At 37.0% G+C, this 13728-nt stretch overlaps 1 protein-coding gene across 17 annotated transcripts in view; it reads right to left on the bottom strand.

The window, feature by feature from the left end:
* The window catches only part of CREM (cAMP responsive element modulator), a 68352-nt gene that overhangs the window by 27809 nt on the left and 26815 nt on the right, over window positions 1-13728 (bottom strand). For 13 of the 17 annotated variants that reach the window (XM_081820877.1, XM_081820880.1, XM_081820873.1 and 10 more), the window contains one exon: window positions 989-1135. The exons of 3 other annotated variants lie outside the window; for them this stretch is intronic. In XM_081820877.1, the coding sequence (XP_081677003.1) occupies window positions 989-1135 (147 nt within the window). Of the gene's footprint in view, window positions 1-988; window positions 1136-7074; window positions 7232-13728 lie in introns of those variants that run through there. One more of the 17 variants, XM_081820888.1, reaches the window with a different exon arrangement.

Raw genomic sequence — 13728 nt, 5'->3', positions numbered from 1 at the left:
CTACATGGATAGAGCTAGGGAGTATAATAATGGTAAGCTAAATACGCCAGTCAGAGAAAGACAAATACCACATGATTTCACTCATGTAGAATTTATGAAACAAAACAAGCAAAGGGGAAAAAAAATAGAGAGAGACCAACCAAGAAAGAGACTCTTAACTATGGAGAACAACTGATGGTTACCAGAGGGGAGGTAGGTGGGGAGATGGGTGACATAGGTGATGGGGATGAAGGAGTGCACTTGCTGTGATGAGCACCAAGTACTGTATGGAGTGCTGAATCATTATATTGTACACCTGAAACTAATATTACACTGTGTGTTAACTAACTGGAATTAAAATAAAAACTTTAAAAAATTCATACTTAATTTACATCTATTGATGCAAAAAAAATGTTTTAGCTTCAAGAAATGTTAAGGATTTGTGATCAACTCTGATAATAATAAATTTAAAAACATATCTCTGGATCACAACCATAATAATCATGTCTACAAAAACCAAGGTTTTATCTGCGAGAGGCTGGTGATGTAGAAGCATAATACCAAGGTAACAATAATACCCTATGTTTTCTACAAGTTACAGATATTGAATTAAAAATAAACTTCCACTACTTACTAATGTATTTATAAAAACAGTAATCTTTATATGCTGTGTTTATCAGACATCTTCAAAGAATCCTCAAAATATTTTTAAGCACCACTGGAGAGCTTAGGTAAATAAATCTGAGTCTGAGCACAGAGCAACGACTCAAAGAATTACTCATCTGGCAATTACTCATCCTGTACATTAAGAGCTAACAACAAAACTGCAACTCTCCAGTCAAATCTATATATCTAGCAGGGCACAATGCACTTCACATGGGAAAAGGAAATTCCTCCAAATTTCTAATAAAAAGACCTAAGCAAAGGAAAAGATGATAAATTAATAAAAGGAAAAAAAAAAACAACCCTGAAGAAAGTCAAGAACAAATCACCCAGGAAGGCAGCTGACCTGAACAGTCTGTATCTGTGGTGACTGAATAACCGATGGCTGTGGTGTCTGAATTACTCCCTGGACATGTACAGTCTGGCCCGAAGGTAACTGTACTAGAGTTACAGTGGGGGAGCCTCTTCCGGTGCCTGATCCAGCTACAGAAACCTGCAAAAATGATCACCACTGAGGATTAAGGCTGGCTCATTTTCTGTTTTGTTTTGTAAAAGAAATACCATTCACTATTACGATGGGCCATTTTTTCCTTTCTTTCTCCTGCTTCTAAGAAATGACAGGCACACTGGGCTACTTACCATTAGGAGGTGGTTACTGTCCTGGAACAGTCATTCTCTGATGTGATAGATATTAAAGAACCCATGCTCCTCACTTTCGGTTCCCATGCTTCGATGGCTAAGAATGCTCCAAGCACAAAGTTCTAAAGCAGTTAAACTACCTCACTACGACCTCACGACTATTAACAGTGAATCCTTATTTAGGCCAGAGTATAAACTACCCTCTCCAACTTCCTGAGAGAAATTGGAGAGAGAACTTAAATATGGTGAATTATTTTTTAATAAATGAAACGTTCAAAATAGGATATTCTGGTATTACTCCAGATGCAAGCTAATGCCTTGTCTTTTATACTAATGAAAATCACAGTTACTTTTATGCCCCCATAATCACAAAAAAGGCACAGGCCAGAGGAATTCCAAGGACTTCTCATGCCCTTAATGTGTCTAATCCAGAGAAAATGCATGCTTTAGATCTGGGATGTCCCTCTTACAGCTTTCCTCCCCGCTACCTCCAGCATCTCAAGAAAGGGCCAAAACCATCCCTTAGCTTGTACAAAGTACAACCATCTCCCAGTACCCCTGAGCGCTTTCAACAGAGATCCCTACCAGCAAAACACAGTACTTCGACCCCCTGGATTCAAAACCTGCCAAGTTTACTAATTAGTCAACAACGCAATCCTATAGGTTGCCCAGTGTAATCTTAGAAACCTTGCTTCATTTTACTGTTTCACTCACTATTCATTATGACTTACTCAAGAGTCAAAGACTTTGGAAATGAAATAAGTAAAATAAGCTACCAGTTTCTACCATGAATGGTAGTAGAACCACAAGCTCTAAAACAAACTTTGAAGGAAGCCTCTGTATAGAGCCTCACTTTAAGAAACACCATGATTTCCAATCTACTTATACTTTAAAAAATTATTAAAAACTGGGCTTATAACAAATAATTATAAGATTTACTTATAAGATCATTTCCTTAGAAAGCAAGCTTCTTTGGTAATCCAAAAGTAAAAATCTTTCATCCATACAAGAGAACCTGTGTGATGAGCATGTACTAGGTGCACTAGGATAAAAAGTAAAATTGATAAAACTAACACCTAAGAAACAATAGTGCATCAAGCATTATAGAACGAATTGCTCCATTGTACAGGCCATGAAAGTCATGGGAGTACAGAACAGAAAGATCAGAATGAGTCTGAACAATAAGTGCAGGCTTTGTGTAGAAGCCACAGCTTGAGCTAGGCCTGCATAATAGACAGAAAAGGGCAGAGACACCCAACATATATAGCCCAAGGGGCAAGTTCAGCCCACCTGCCCCTGGAGTATTATTGTCTACCTTAGATTTTAGGGGAAAGAAAAAGATTACACCATGGTAAAAGACATTTAACAACCAGAAGTTTAAAAAACCCCAAAAACAACAACAACAAAAAACAATGGAAGGATTTATTCTAGAAATGACAAAGCAGGGGCGCCTGGGTGGCTCAGTTGGTTAAGCGACTGCCTTTGGCTCAGGTCATGATCCTGGAGTCCCGGGATCGAGTCCCGCATCGGGCTCCCTGCTCGGCAGGGAGTCTGCTTCTCCCTCTGACCCTCCTCCCTCTCATGCTCTCTGTATCTTATTCTCTCTGTCTCAAATAAATAAATAAAATCTTAAAAAAAAAAAAAAGAAATGACAAAGCAGCACAAAAGATAAATCTGTGTGAATAATAAAAAGGAATCCACCTCTTTGTGGACCAATTACCAAAAGGTACTCCTTCTGCCACACAAATAATTCTCAAACTTTTTAGTCTCTCAGGACACCTTTACGCTCTTAAAAATTACTGATGACTCAAAGAGCTCTTGTTTATGTGATTTATATCCAGTCGGATGCCGTAAAGATTTAACAATCAGTGTTGGGGAAAGGAGAATCTTGATTTGAAATGTTTGCTGATTTCTGTAATGTGACACTCTAACTATGGCAGATTTCAAGTTACCAACAGACACTGAACACAAAGTTGGAAAAAGATGCAGGCAATTGGCTCTCACAAGCCAGCTCCAGCATACCTGGTTATATGTATCAATATTTACCATATTAGAAATTAAAACTGAAAAATTTTTATACCTTAAAAATAATTCCACTACATGCTAACATAAATAGCATTTTATTAAAAATAATTACATTTTCCAGAACAAAAAAATTAGTGACCAGAGTATCAATGTTTTACTTTTTTATAAATTCTTTTAATGTCTGGTTTAATCGAAATCAGCTAAATTCTCATACCTACTTGTACAGTGAATATGTTGCAATATTTTAGTCGATAACGTGAAGGAAATCTGGACCTCACACGGATACATCATTGGCAAATGAAGACTATTACAATAGCTCTTTCCAAAAAACATGGATATTATTCTTTGTTACTACACCCAAACTCAACATGTGGTTGTTTCATAAAGATCAGTTGCAATGTGGAATCTGAAACCGTATGTTATATTAAAATCCATTGACCAGTCCTGCACTTTGAATGGATCCCATGCATGATTCTGTAACATCACACAGTAGTTATTTGGAAAATATTGGCTCACTGAATTAAAAGCAGATCTCCCAAATGCTGACATAGTTCATGATACTTTATCAGAAAACCTCATTCATTAAAATCAACATCAATCTCATCAGAATACTATAAATACTGAAAAGCTATCAAGCTCACAATGGCAGGTACAGGATTTCCAAAATTAAAAAACTCTCTAAAAGCTTGAATTTTATCATAGACAATAAACACTGTCAATTGTTTTCCTTGATGTGACAAGCTTACTTCATTTGCTTTTAAGAAAATGTTTTCCAAACACTCAAGTTTGAATAGCCATAGTTTGGCTATTGGCTATCCTTTATAGAAAACTGATGTCCTATGGAAAAAAACCCAGCTAGTTCATTTCACCACTCAAACAATTACACAAGTGTTTTTCTTCAAGAACACTTTACTACACAGCAGAAATGCTTTCAGTAAACATACCAATTTCATAACACAGAATATGAAAACAACATGTACTCAAGGGCCAAGGTTTGATACAATTGGTAATATTCACCGCTTCATCGGGGTATTTTAAATGAAACTTTTTTTTTTTTTTAACTGCAAGTGAATGGCAGTGTAGAATCCAATCATTACTAGTATAGTCTGATGCCACTGACTTGATTCATGCTAAGGCACCAACAGCTTCACTCCCACCCTCTTCTGTTTTTAACCATCAGTGTAAATATCATTACAGTGAAAAAGGAAAATAAATCTTAGCATTATTATGAAAACAGTTAGTCCTCCCAAACCTCCTGAAAGTCTCCTCAGAGTCTCCCCTAGGGTCCTGCACACCACATTTTGAAAACTGCTGCTCTATCCGAATGTAGCCCTCAGGCCCCGGCTCACAGCGTGAAGAACGGATCATTGAAGCAGGCTGTGATTTCAACCACAGCACTGCAGCACAGCCAGAAACACCACATCCAAAACCCTGACAGAGAGCTCGTGAGTCAGAGACTGAGTGAAATGTAATATGAATTATACCCAAGAGCACTCCCGGTATTACAGACTGGACCTGTGGATTGGGATGGTGGATAGTGCCCACATTCATCTTCTGTGCGGAAGTACCCCAGTTTGAAAGACATTAGATATTCTGAAGAACTGAACAACTCAAGAAAGATCTGTGAGGTTTTGGGCGCCTGGGTGGCTCAGTTGGTTAAGCAACTGCCTTCAGCTCGGGTCATGATCCTGGAGTCCCGGGATCAAGTCCCGCATCGGGCTCCCTGCTCGGCGGGCTCTGACCCTCCCCCCTCATGTGCTCTCTCTCAAATAAATAAAATCTTAAAAAAAAAAAAAAGATCTGTGAGGTTTTGATAAATACAAATCATGCTTTAAGTTGCCTTAATTACCTTTCAAGTATAATTTTCAGGATTTTAAATTATTAAATAATCACTCTATCAAAATGGCTTAGTGTCAAGAATACCTGCTGTGGAAAAGGAGCTGGAGCCACTAAGACAAAACTGTACTTCCAGCATTCTGGAGATAAGTTGTAGGAATTCTATAACTACAGTGAAACTTCTCTATGTCCAAACTCTGGGCAGTGCAAAAGCTCGTGAGACAACTCTTTTGTTAAACTGTGGAAAGACAGGCTGAGAACCTGCATAAATCACATACTCTAGGGGCGCCTGGGTGGCTCAGTCGTTAAGCGTCTGCCTTCAGCTCAGGTCATGATCCCAGGGTCCTGGGATCGAGCCCCACATCGGGCTCCCTGCTCCACGGAGAGGCTGCTTCTCCCTCTCCCACTCCCCCTGCTTGTGTTCCCCCTCTCGCTGTGTCTCTGTCAAATAAATAAAAAAAATATAAAAAAAAAATTACATACTCTAGAGAATTCAGATGTATCCTTAAAAAACAAAACAAAAACCCTTATATAGAGAGACATCCTATATCCAGACATTCTATTCTCACTGGTTTTGCCAAAGCTGGTGACTAGTATTAAAGCCCATCACTGTATTGGTAGAATTAACAAGATGAACTTCACTGTTACTCATTAAAAAAAAAAAAAAATTCATGAGGCTCCCTACCTTTAGCATCTCAGTATTATTATATTATTATACTGAGCACATGGGCCACAACGGAATCTACGGCATCCTTGAAGGAGGGTACCGTACACACATGGCATAGAAGGAACACTGGCAATGATTCAAGAACATGCGTGGAGGCTCCAAAGTCAAAAGTGGGTAAAGAAAGAAGCATCTTTTTGTTTTGTGTAAGGTGGCAGATTCAGTTTTAGGTAGGCTAGATTGAAAGCAATGGTAGGGTAACTAGGTGGAAACGTTAATAAGCAAGGAGAATTATGTGACTGATGCTTTAGAGCTAGAAAACAAAGATCTGAGAAATACTAAGAAAGAGCAATCTATTAAGAGTATTATAATTACTTTATTCCTAATGTGGAAATAGAATTCTAAAGCAGCTCTGGAAAAAGAAGAGAATAGTTTTTCCTAAAAGACGCTAGTATAGGGACACAAACAAAAATACGCATACTGCAGGCAGAAATAAAGAAATATTTCTGGGGCTCCTAGGTAGCTCAGTTGGTTAGGCGTCTGCCTTCGACTCGGGTCGTGACCCCAGGGTCCTGGGATCGAGCCCCATGTCAGGCTCCCTGCTTAGCAGGGAGCCTGCTTCTCCCCCTCCTCCCCGCTCGTGCTCTTTCTCACTATCTGTGTTGCTATCTCAGTCTCTCTCTCAAATAAATAAATAAAATCTTAAAAAAAAATAAACATTTCTTATAAACATCAAATATTCATTCAAGACTTAATATGCAAAAAATATCACAAAAACTGGTCATACTTATGAATTAACTCATTCTTTCATTCTCTCAACAAATACTTATCAGGAGCCTGCTGTGTGGGCCAGTCTAGACAGTAGGGACATAGCAATGAACAAGAAAAGTTTCTGCTCTCCTCAAGAAGGAGACAGAAAACAGATGAAGACAAATACATCATTTTTGTTGGTGTTAAATTCTCAAAAGAAAAATGAAGCAAGGTAAGGAATCAGAGTTACAAGGCAGGGGTAGTGTGGAAGGAGGCTCATCAAAATATACCTGTTGTGGAAAGCTTCTCAGAGAAGGGAACGTTTGCATAACAAGCCTAAATGAAGAGAAGGAGAAGGCCAGAGGAAGATCTATGAGTATATTAATCACTCTCTAACAATCATGTAGGCAGCTGCTCAAAAAAATAAAGTGGGTATATTTTATATTTTTTAATTTTTATACCTCTTTTTATGAGGCTCTAAAAGGGTGTAGAATGAACTCATAGTAGACATAATTTACCTTTTCTTCCAGATCCCCTGAATAATCCTCTTCTACAGGACGCCTGAAACATAGATTATGCTGATGCCACCACATCCACCGACAAACCCACTACAGACAGTAGTTAATCTGAAGTTAAGATGATGCAACTGACAGCCTTACTTGGCTTTGCAATTAAAAAAAAATCCTTATAATGACACTTGTAACTGGGAAAACGTCACAATGTTGTAACACAGCACTTGATGAGCACCTAGCAGACTCCCTCCAGTCCGTAGCTAGGTTCCCTTATGATGGGGTTTATGATGTCACAGTACAGCTGCAAATGTCACAGAGCTACTGGGCCTGCATTCAAGAGGGTTAATAAAGGGTGAAAAAAAAATGTGAATTCACAATATAGCAGATTTTGCTATCAATTCTGCTCCTGAGAAATAAAATCTCTACCTTACCTATTTTAATTTTAAGGACTACAATTAAAATCCACTAATGCTCTAAGCAAGAAGTTGGAAAACTATCTTGATTTCTGTGTATTAAGACAAGATTCTTAAAAGAGCCTGTTTCTGTTCTTCTGTGAGAAAAAAAAAAGTGTGTACGGAATATTTCAAATATTTTATGGTTGAAAATAGGAAAATAATGAAAGCGAACACTTGAATAAAGATGCAAAATATTTCATTTTTTTAAAGTTGTGCTTAATTTCATTAAAGACAACACAAAATGAAAAATGTAGAAAGTGAACACTTGAATAAAGATGTAAAATATTTCATTTTATTTTTTTAAAGTTGTGCTTAATTGCACTAAAGACAACACAAAATGAAAAATGTAGAGTTGGTTTCATTTTACTGTCTTTCTTTCCCATTGAGTTTTTTTTTTTTTTAAGTTTGGCTAACAGATTGCAAAATTCAATGCAGTTAAATTTTACTTAATTTTATGGGCGCCTGGGTGGCTCAGTTGGCTAAGCGCCTGCCTTCCGGTCAGGTCCTGGGATCAAGTGCCATGTCAGGCACCCCACTCAGCGGGGAGTCTGCTTCTCCCTCTCTCCCTCTGCCCTCCACCTGCTCACGCTCTCTCGCTCTCTCTCTCAAATAAATTAAAAAAATTTTTTTTACTTAATTTTACATTGAGAATTTCAGTTGAAAATATTTATTGATAACAGAGTTAACCACATAAGACTCATATTTTTATATCTATTAAGTTAAAATTCTAAAGAGAACTACATGGGAATGCTGTTGCCTCACATTTTTTGTATGTGTAGAGCATAAACAAATACCGTCTGAAATCTATAAATAAAATAAGAAGGGGAAGTGGTATTGTGGTTTGTGACTGGCTTTTCTGGTATTGTAAGTGTAAATGGCTGAATATTAAGTCTTTTTAAAAAAAATTCTCCTCTTGCGGGGCGCCTGAGTGGCTCAGTTGGTTAAGCATCTGCCTTCGGCTTGGGTCGTGATCCTGGGGTCCTGGGATCAAGCCCCACATTGGGCTCCCTGCTCAGCGGGGAGTCTGCTGCTCCCTCTCCCTTTGCCCCTCCCCTCACTCATGCTCTCTCTCTCTCTCTCTCATTCTCTCTCCCAAATAAATAAAATCTTAAAAAAAATTCTCCAGAAAGTAAAGCAACTATCAAAATTATATCATTCTTAATTATACAGTCTATTTTCATTATATTTCCAATAAGCAGTAATGATCTTTTGAGGACAAATTAAAATTAGGGGTTCTTTATCCTTTGAAAAACAAATGCTTTAGCTGATTTGTTTTTCCTACCTAATCTGTATAGTATCTTTAGTTTCCTATTTGTAGCAGTTGGAACATCATTTTATATTCTAACCAATATGTGTTTCATTTATATTTTTATTTATTTTTTAATTTTTTAAAGATTTTATTTATTTATTTGAGACAGAGAGAATGAGAGAGAGAGCATGAGACGGGGGAGGGTCAGAGGGAGAAGCAGACTCCCTGCCGAGCAGGGAGCCCGATGCGGGACTAGATCCCAGGACTCCAGGATCATGACCTGAGCCGAAGGCAGTCGCTTAACCAACTGAGCCACCCAGGCGCCCTCATTTATATTTTTAAAGTACTATGAAAATGAATATTATCTTTGTAGAAGTTAAAATTTTTTTAACTCCAGAACTTTTAAATATCAATCCTATATTTGGTTTCAGAAGACTGAAACCAAAACTGGTCATAATTACTAGACAAATGCAAGTAATAAGTGCACATAATGAAGTTTCAGTGAGATCCTGAGCCCAAAAGGGCATATACCCAACAGATATCTTATAAGAACAAACAGTAAATATTAAAACTACTCTTAACAATAATGTAGATCATTTCCAATAATCAATAAGAAATGTATATGCCAAAAGCCAGAAACCACAAAATGAATGCCCAAAACCACTTATTAGCCAAGCTTCATGTTAATCTTTATTTCCGAGCAAAAAACTCTATATAAGAATGTCTATGAAAGCAAACTTCAATTCACTTGAATTATGTTATTTCTCCTACCAATAACTTTGTGTAAGTCCTTAAAAGTACTGAACTGGCAAAAACAAAAACACCAAAAAAACCTTAAGAATTATAATAATAGGGGCACCTGGCTGGCTCATGTGGAAGAATGTGCAATTCCTCACCTTGGGGTCGTGGATTTGAGGCTCACACTGGGTGTAGAAATTACTTAAAAAATAAATAAACTTCTTAAAAAATAGTAATAATAAATAAAATGTGGTATATACATTCAAAGGAATATTATTCAGCCTTACAAAGGAAAAAAATCCTACTACGGATTATGATGTAGATAAAACCTTGAGGACAACATGCTAGGTGAAATAAGCTAGTCACAAAAAGACAAATACTGATGCATCCACTTATATGAAGTATCTAAAAGTAGTTAAGTTCACAGTAACAGAAGGTAGAATGGTAGTTACCAGGGCTGAACGCAGGGGTAGTAAGAAAGTTTTTGTTTAATGGATATAGAGCTTTAGATTTGCAAGATGAAAATGTCCTGGAGATCTGTTTCACAACAATGTATTATTAACACCACTGAACTGTACACTTAAACTTGTTAAGACTGCAGATTTTAATGTATTTTTTACCACACACACAAAATAGTATTAACTATGGCCCCATATTTGATGAATATAATAATTAACTAGCTTCTTGCCAGGAAAACACTCAATAAATTGATTTTACCAAAACAATGGGACTGATTCCTTCAACATCTGATAAAATATTATTCTAAAGCTCTGGGTGCTCCCATACTCTTGGCCCCAGAGTGATGGTTCAACACATATAGAATGGTTACTGATGCCAGAATTTATATAGAAACAACTACTAATACTGCAAAATGGATAAAATTTAAATTTTCTATGCTTTTCACATACCCAGATCAGAAGCTGAGTTGAAATCTAAATATGGAACTATCTTAATCTGTCACTGAATAATGAAGGAGTAAGAGTATACAGAACATATATAATAGGTACTGCATAGTAGTTTATGTATGTATCTATATACATACATGTGTGTACACAATATATATACATATGTACATATACAATTCTCTACAGTAACAATATATAACATCTATTATTATATTCAATTATTATGGAATTTCCAAGTTAATGCCCCATATATGGTCCAGTTCAACACTGAGTACCCTATGTATTACAAGTAATAAAGAGTAGAGTGCTTAATTAAATGTAAAGCTAGACCGCCTGGGTTCTAATTTTGGCCTTGCCTCTTACTAGCTGTGTGACCTATGACAAGTTATTCATTCAGTCTCTCTATACGTTATTTTCCAGAACTGCTGAGGATAATGAAAGCAGTACCCTTCTAGAGTTGTTGTGAGGACAGAGTCAAAGTGCCTGGCACATAATGAGTATTCAATATTCACTTTTGTTATTTTTATTATTGTCGCATTTAAGTAATTTAGTCAAGAATTTGGAGTTTAAACAATTTACATGTATTAATCCTTTGATTTGGAAAGGTTAAAATACTTTTTAAAGTCTTCCTCAAAATTCAGGTGGGGAAAGAAGAATCAAGGATTTACATAAAAATAAGTCAAAATCTGAATCAGTGACAAAACATGGCTAGACTAAACTGCATCCTTAAGTTTTTTCAGTTTCAGTCCAAAGGTCAGAGTTCATACACAGGCAAGTCTAAGTAATTTAGCTCCTAAAAAAGCATTATAATGAAACTTGGTCTTATCATGAAATCTAAAATCTAGTAATAAATTGTATTTTAGATTTCCGGAGCCAAAATGGCATAAAGAAATTCTTGCAATGTTTTAAAATCCCTTTAAAAGAAATGCAGAGTACAAAAATTTAGGAGCATAAAATATACCATTTCAAATAAGTTCATGGTATCATATGAGAATATTGCTTATAAAACAACTACGAATTATTTTTTTTAAAGATTTTATTTTTTTATTTATACATGAAAGACAGAGAGAGAGGTAGGCAGAGGGAGAAGCAGGCTCTCCGCATAGCAGGGAGCGCGATGTGGGACTCTATCCCAGGACCCTGGGATCACGACCTGAGCCAAAGGCAGATGCTTAACCGACTGAGCCACCCAGGCGCCCATATCTTTCCTTTTCTAAACCCTCTGGCAGTCTATTTAAGCATACTAAGTAGATTTATATTACTTTCAAATGAATTCCTAATACAACATTTTTTTTATTATTTTATTTTATTATGTTATGTTAATCACCATACATTACATCATTAGTTTTTGATGTAGTGTTCCATAATTCATTGTTTGCGTATAACACCCAGTGCTCCATGCAGTACCTGCCCTCTTTAATACCCATCACCAGGCTAACCCATGCCCCCACCCCCCTCCCCTCTAGAACTCTCAGTTTCTCAGAGTCCATAGTCTCTCATGGTTCATCTCCCCCTCCGAATTCCCCCCCCTTCATTTTTCCCTTCCTGCTTCTTTTTTTTTTTTTAATATATGATGTATTATTTGTTTCAGAGGTACAGGTCTGTGATTCAACAGTCTTACACAACTCACAGCACTCACTATAGCACATACCCTCCCCAACGTCTACCATTTATTTTTAAACCAGCATAAGCCACTTCATCTTAAAGCCTGATTGCAACCACTGGCCTAACTGCTACCATTCTAACCATTTGAGGCAGGTTAGTAGAATGATAAAAGCAAACAATTATTGCACTTTGACCATGTGCCAAGCATTGTACTTGCACTTCACACATGTTATCTCCATCTTTTTTTTTTTAAAAAGATTTATTTATTTATTTGAGAGAGCGAGAATGAGAGAGAGAGAGAGTACATGAGAGGGGGGAGGGTTAGAGGGAGAAGCAGGCTCCTCGCCGAGCAGGGAGCCCTATGCGGGACTCGATCCCAGGACTCCAGGATCATGACCTGAGCCGAAGGCAGTCGTTTAACCAACTGAGCCACCCAGGCGCCCTATCTCCTTCATCTTAATCTATGAAAATCAAAGAATTCAGTCTATTAAGTATTAATTTAAAACTATATATAAACATTAGGAAAATAATTTTGAGGGGATCTGGATGGCTCAGTCGGTTGGGTGGCTGACTCTTGATTTTGGCTCTGGTTGTGCTCTCAGGGTCGTGGGATAGGGCCCCACATCAGGCTCCGTGCTCAGCGGGGAGTCTGCTTGGGGTTCTCTCTCTCCCTCTCCCCCCCATGCTCTCTCTCTCTAAAATAAATAAATCTTTAAAAAAAAATAATTTTGTGTCTTTAGTGTTAAAATATAGTACGAAAAATATTTTGTACCACTACTTTTAAGTAAACAAACTATATTTAATTCAAACCTTGTATATGTATGTATACATTAAGACTCTTTCCTTATACCAAGTACAAAGCAGTAAATGAGCCCTTAAAAAAGGGAAAACTAGAAAGCTCTAAGGACCTAAGGAGACCGACTTACATTAGAATACCTATCATAGTATATTAACATATCTGATATCAAATATATAACCATTATTTTTTAAAAAGGTATTATCTGCCAAAATAGAAGTCTACTGCTGTATAGGTAAATTTAAAGGTAAATTTTCCTGAACTATTTCTGCTTGCATCATCTTTATCTGATAGTGTGTCTACTTAATACATTCACTACCATAAGCAGGCTTTTCTCCCCCATGCCTTTCTGGAGAACAACTAGAGATTTCTCTCTGTTCAGAAAACTCACATTTCTGAAGAACACTATTAAGATGTCATCATAATTGGGCGCCTGAGTGGCTCAGTCGTTAAGCGTCTGCCTTCGGCTCAGGTCATGATCCCAGGGTCCTGGGATCGAGTCCCCACATCGGGCTCTCTGCTCGGCGGGAGGCCTGCTTCTCCCTCTCCCACTCCCCCTGCTTGTGTTCCTGCTCTCGCTATCTCTCTCTGTCAAATAAATAAATAAAATCTTTAAAAAAAAAAAAAAAGATGTCATCATAATTAATCAATAAAGTGAAAATTTCCAAAAGCCTCTGTTTTGTAATTCCTTTAACAAATGTAATTCTTTTAAAAGCTTGGGGTTTACAAAGCTTGTAGTAACTTTAAAAATTAAAATCAGGCAAAGTAAATAACCGCTGAATATTAGTCAAAGAAGAAACTACAAAAAATAACATTCTTTTTCTTCAAATTTCAATGCCTACTCTACTCCTTTTGTTGTCCTGTTTTTTATTATTGTAGTTAATAAAATGTAGAATAAAATTTACCATCTTA

This window comes from Leptonychotes weddellii, chromosome 5 (genome assembly GCF_054177405.1).
Source record: "Leptonychotes weddellii isolate Sample4059 chromosome 5, ASM5417740v2, whole genome shotgun sequence".
Taxonomy (NCBI): domain Eukaryota; kingdom Metazoa; phylum Chordata; class Mammalia; order Carnivora; family Phocidae; genus Leptonychotes; species Leptonychotes weddellii.
Note: the sequence above shows the minus strand (reverse complement) of the source record. Positions and strands in the feature narration are given on the sequence as shown.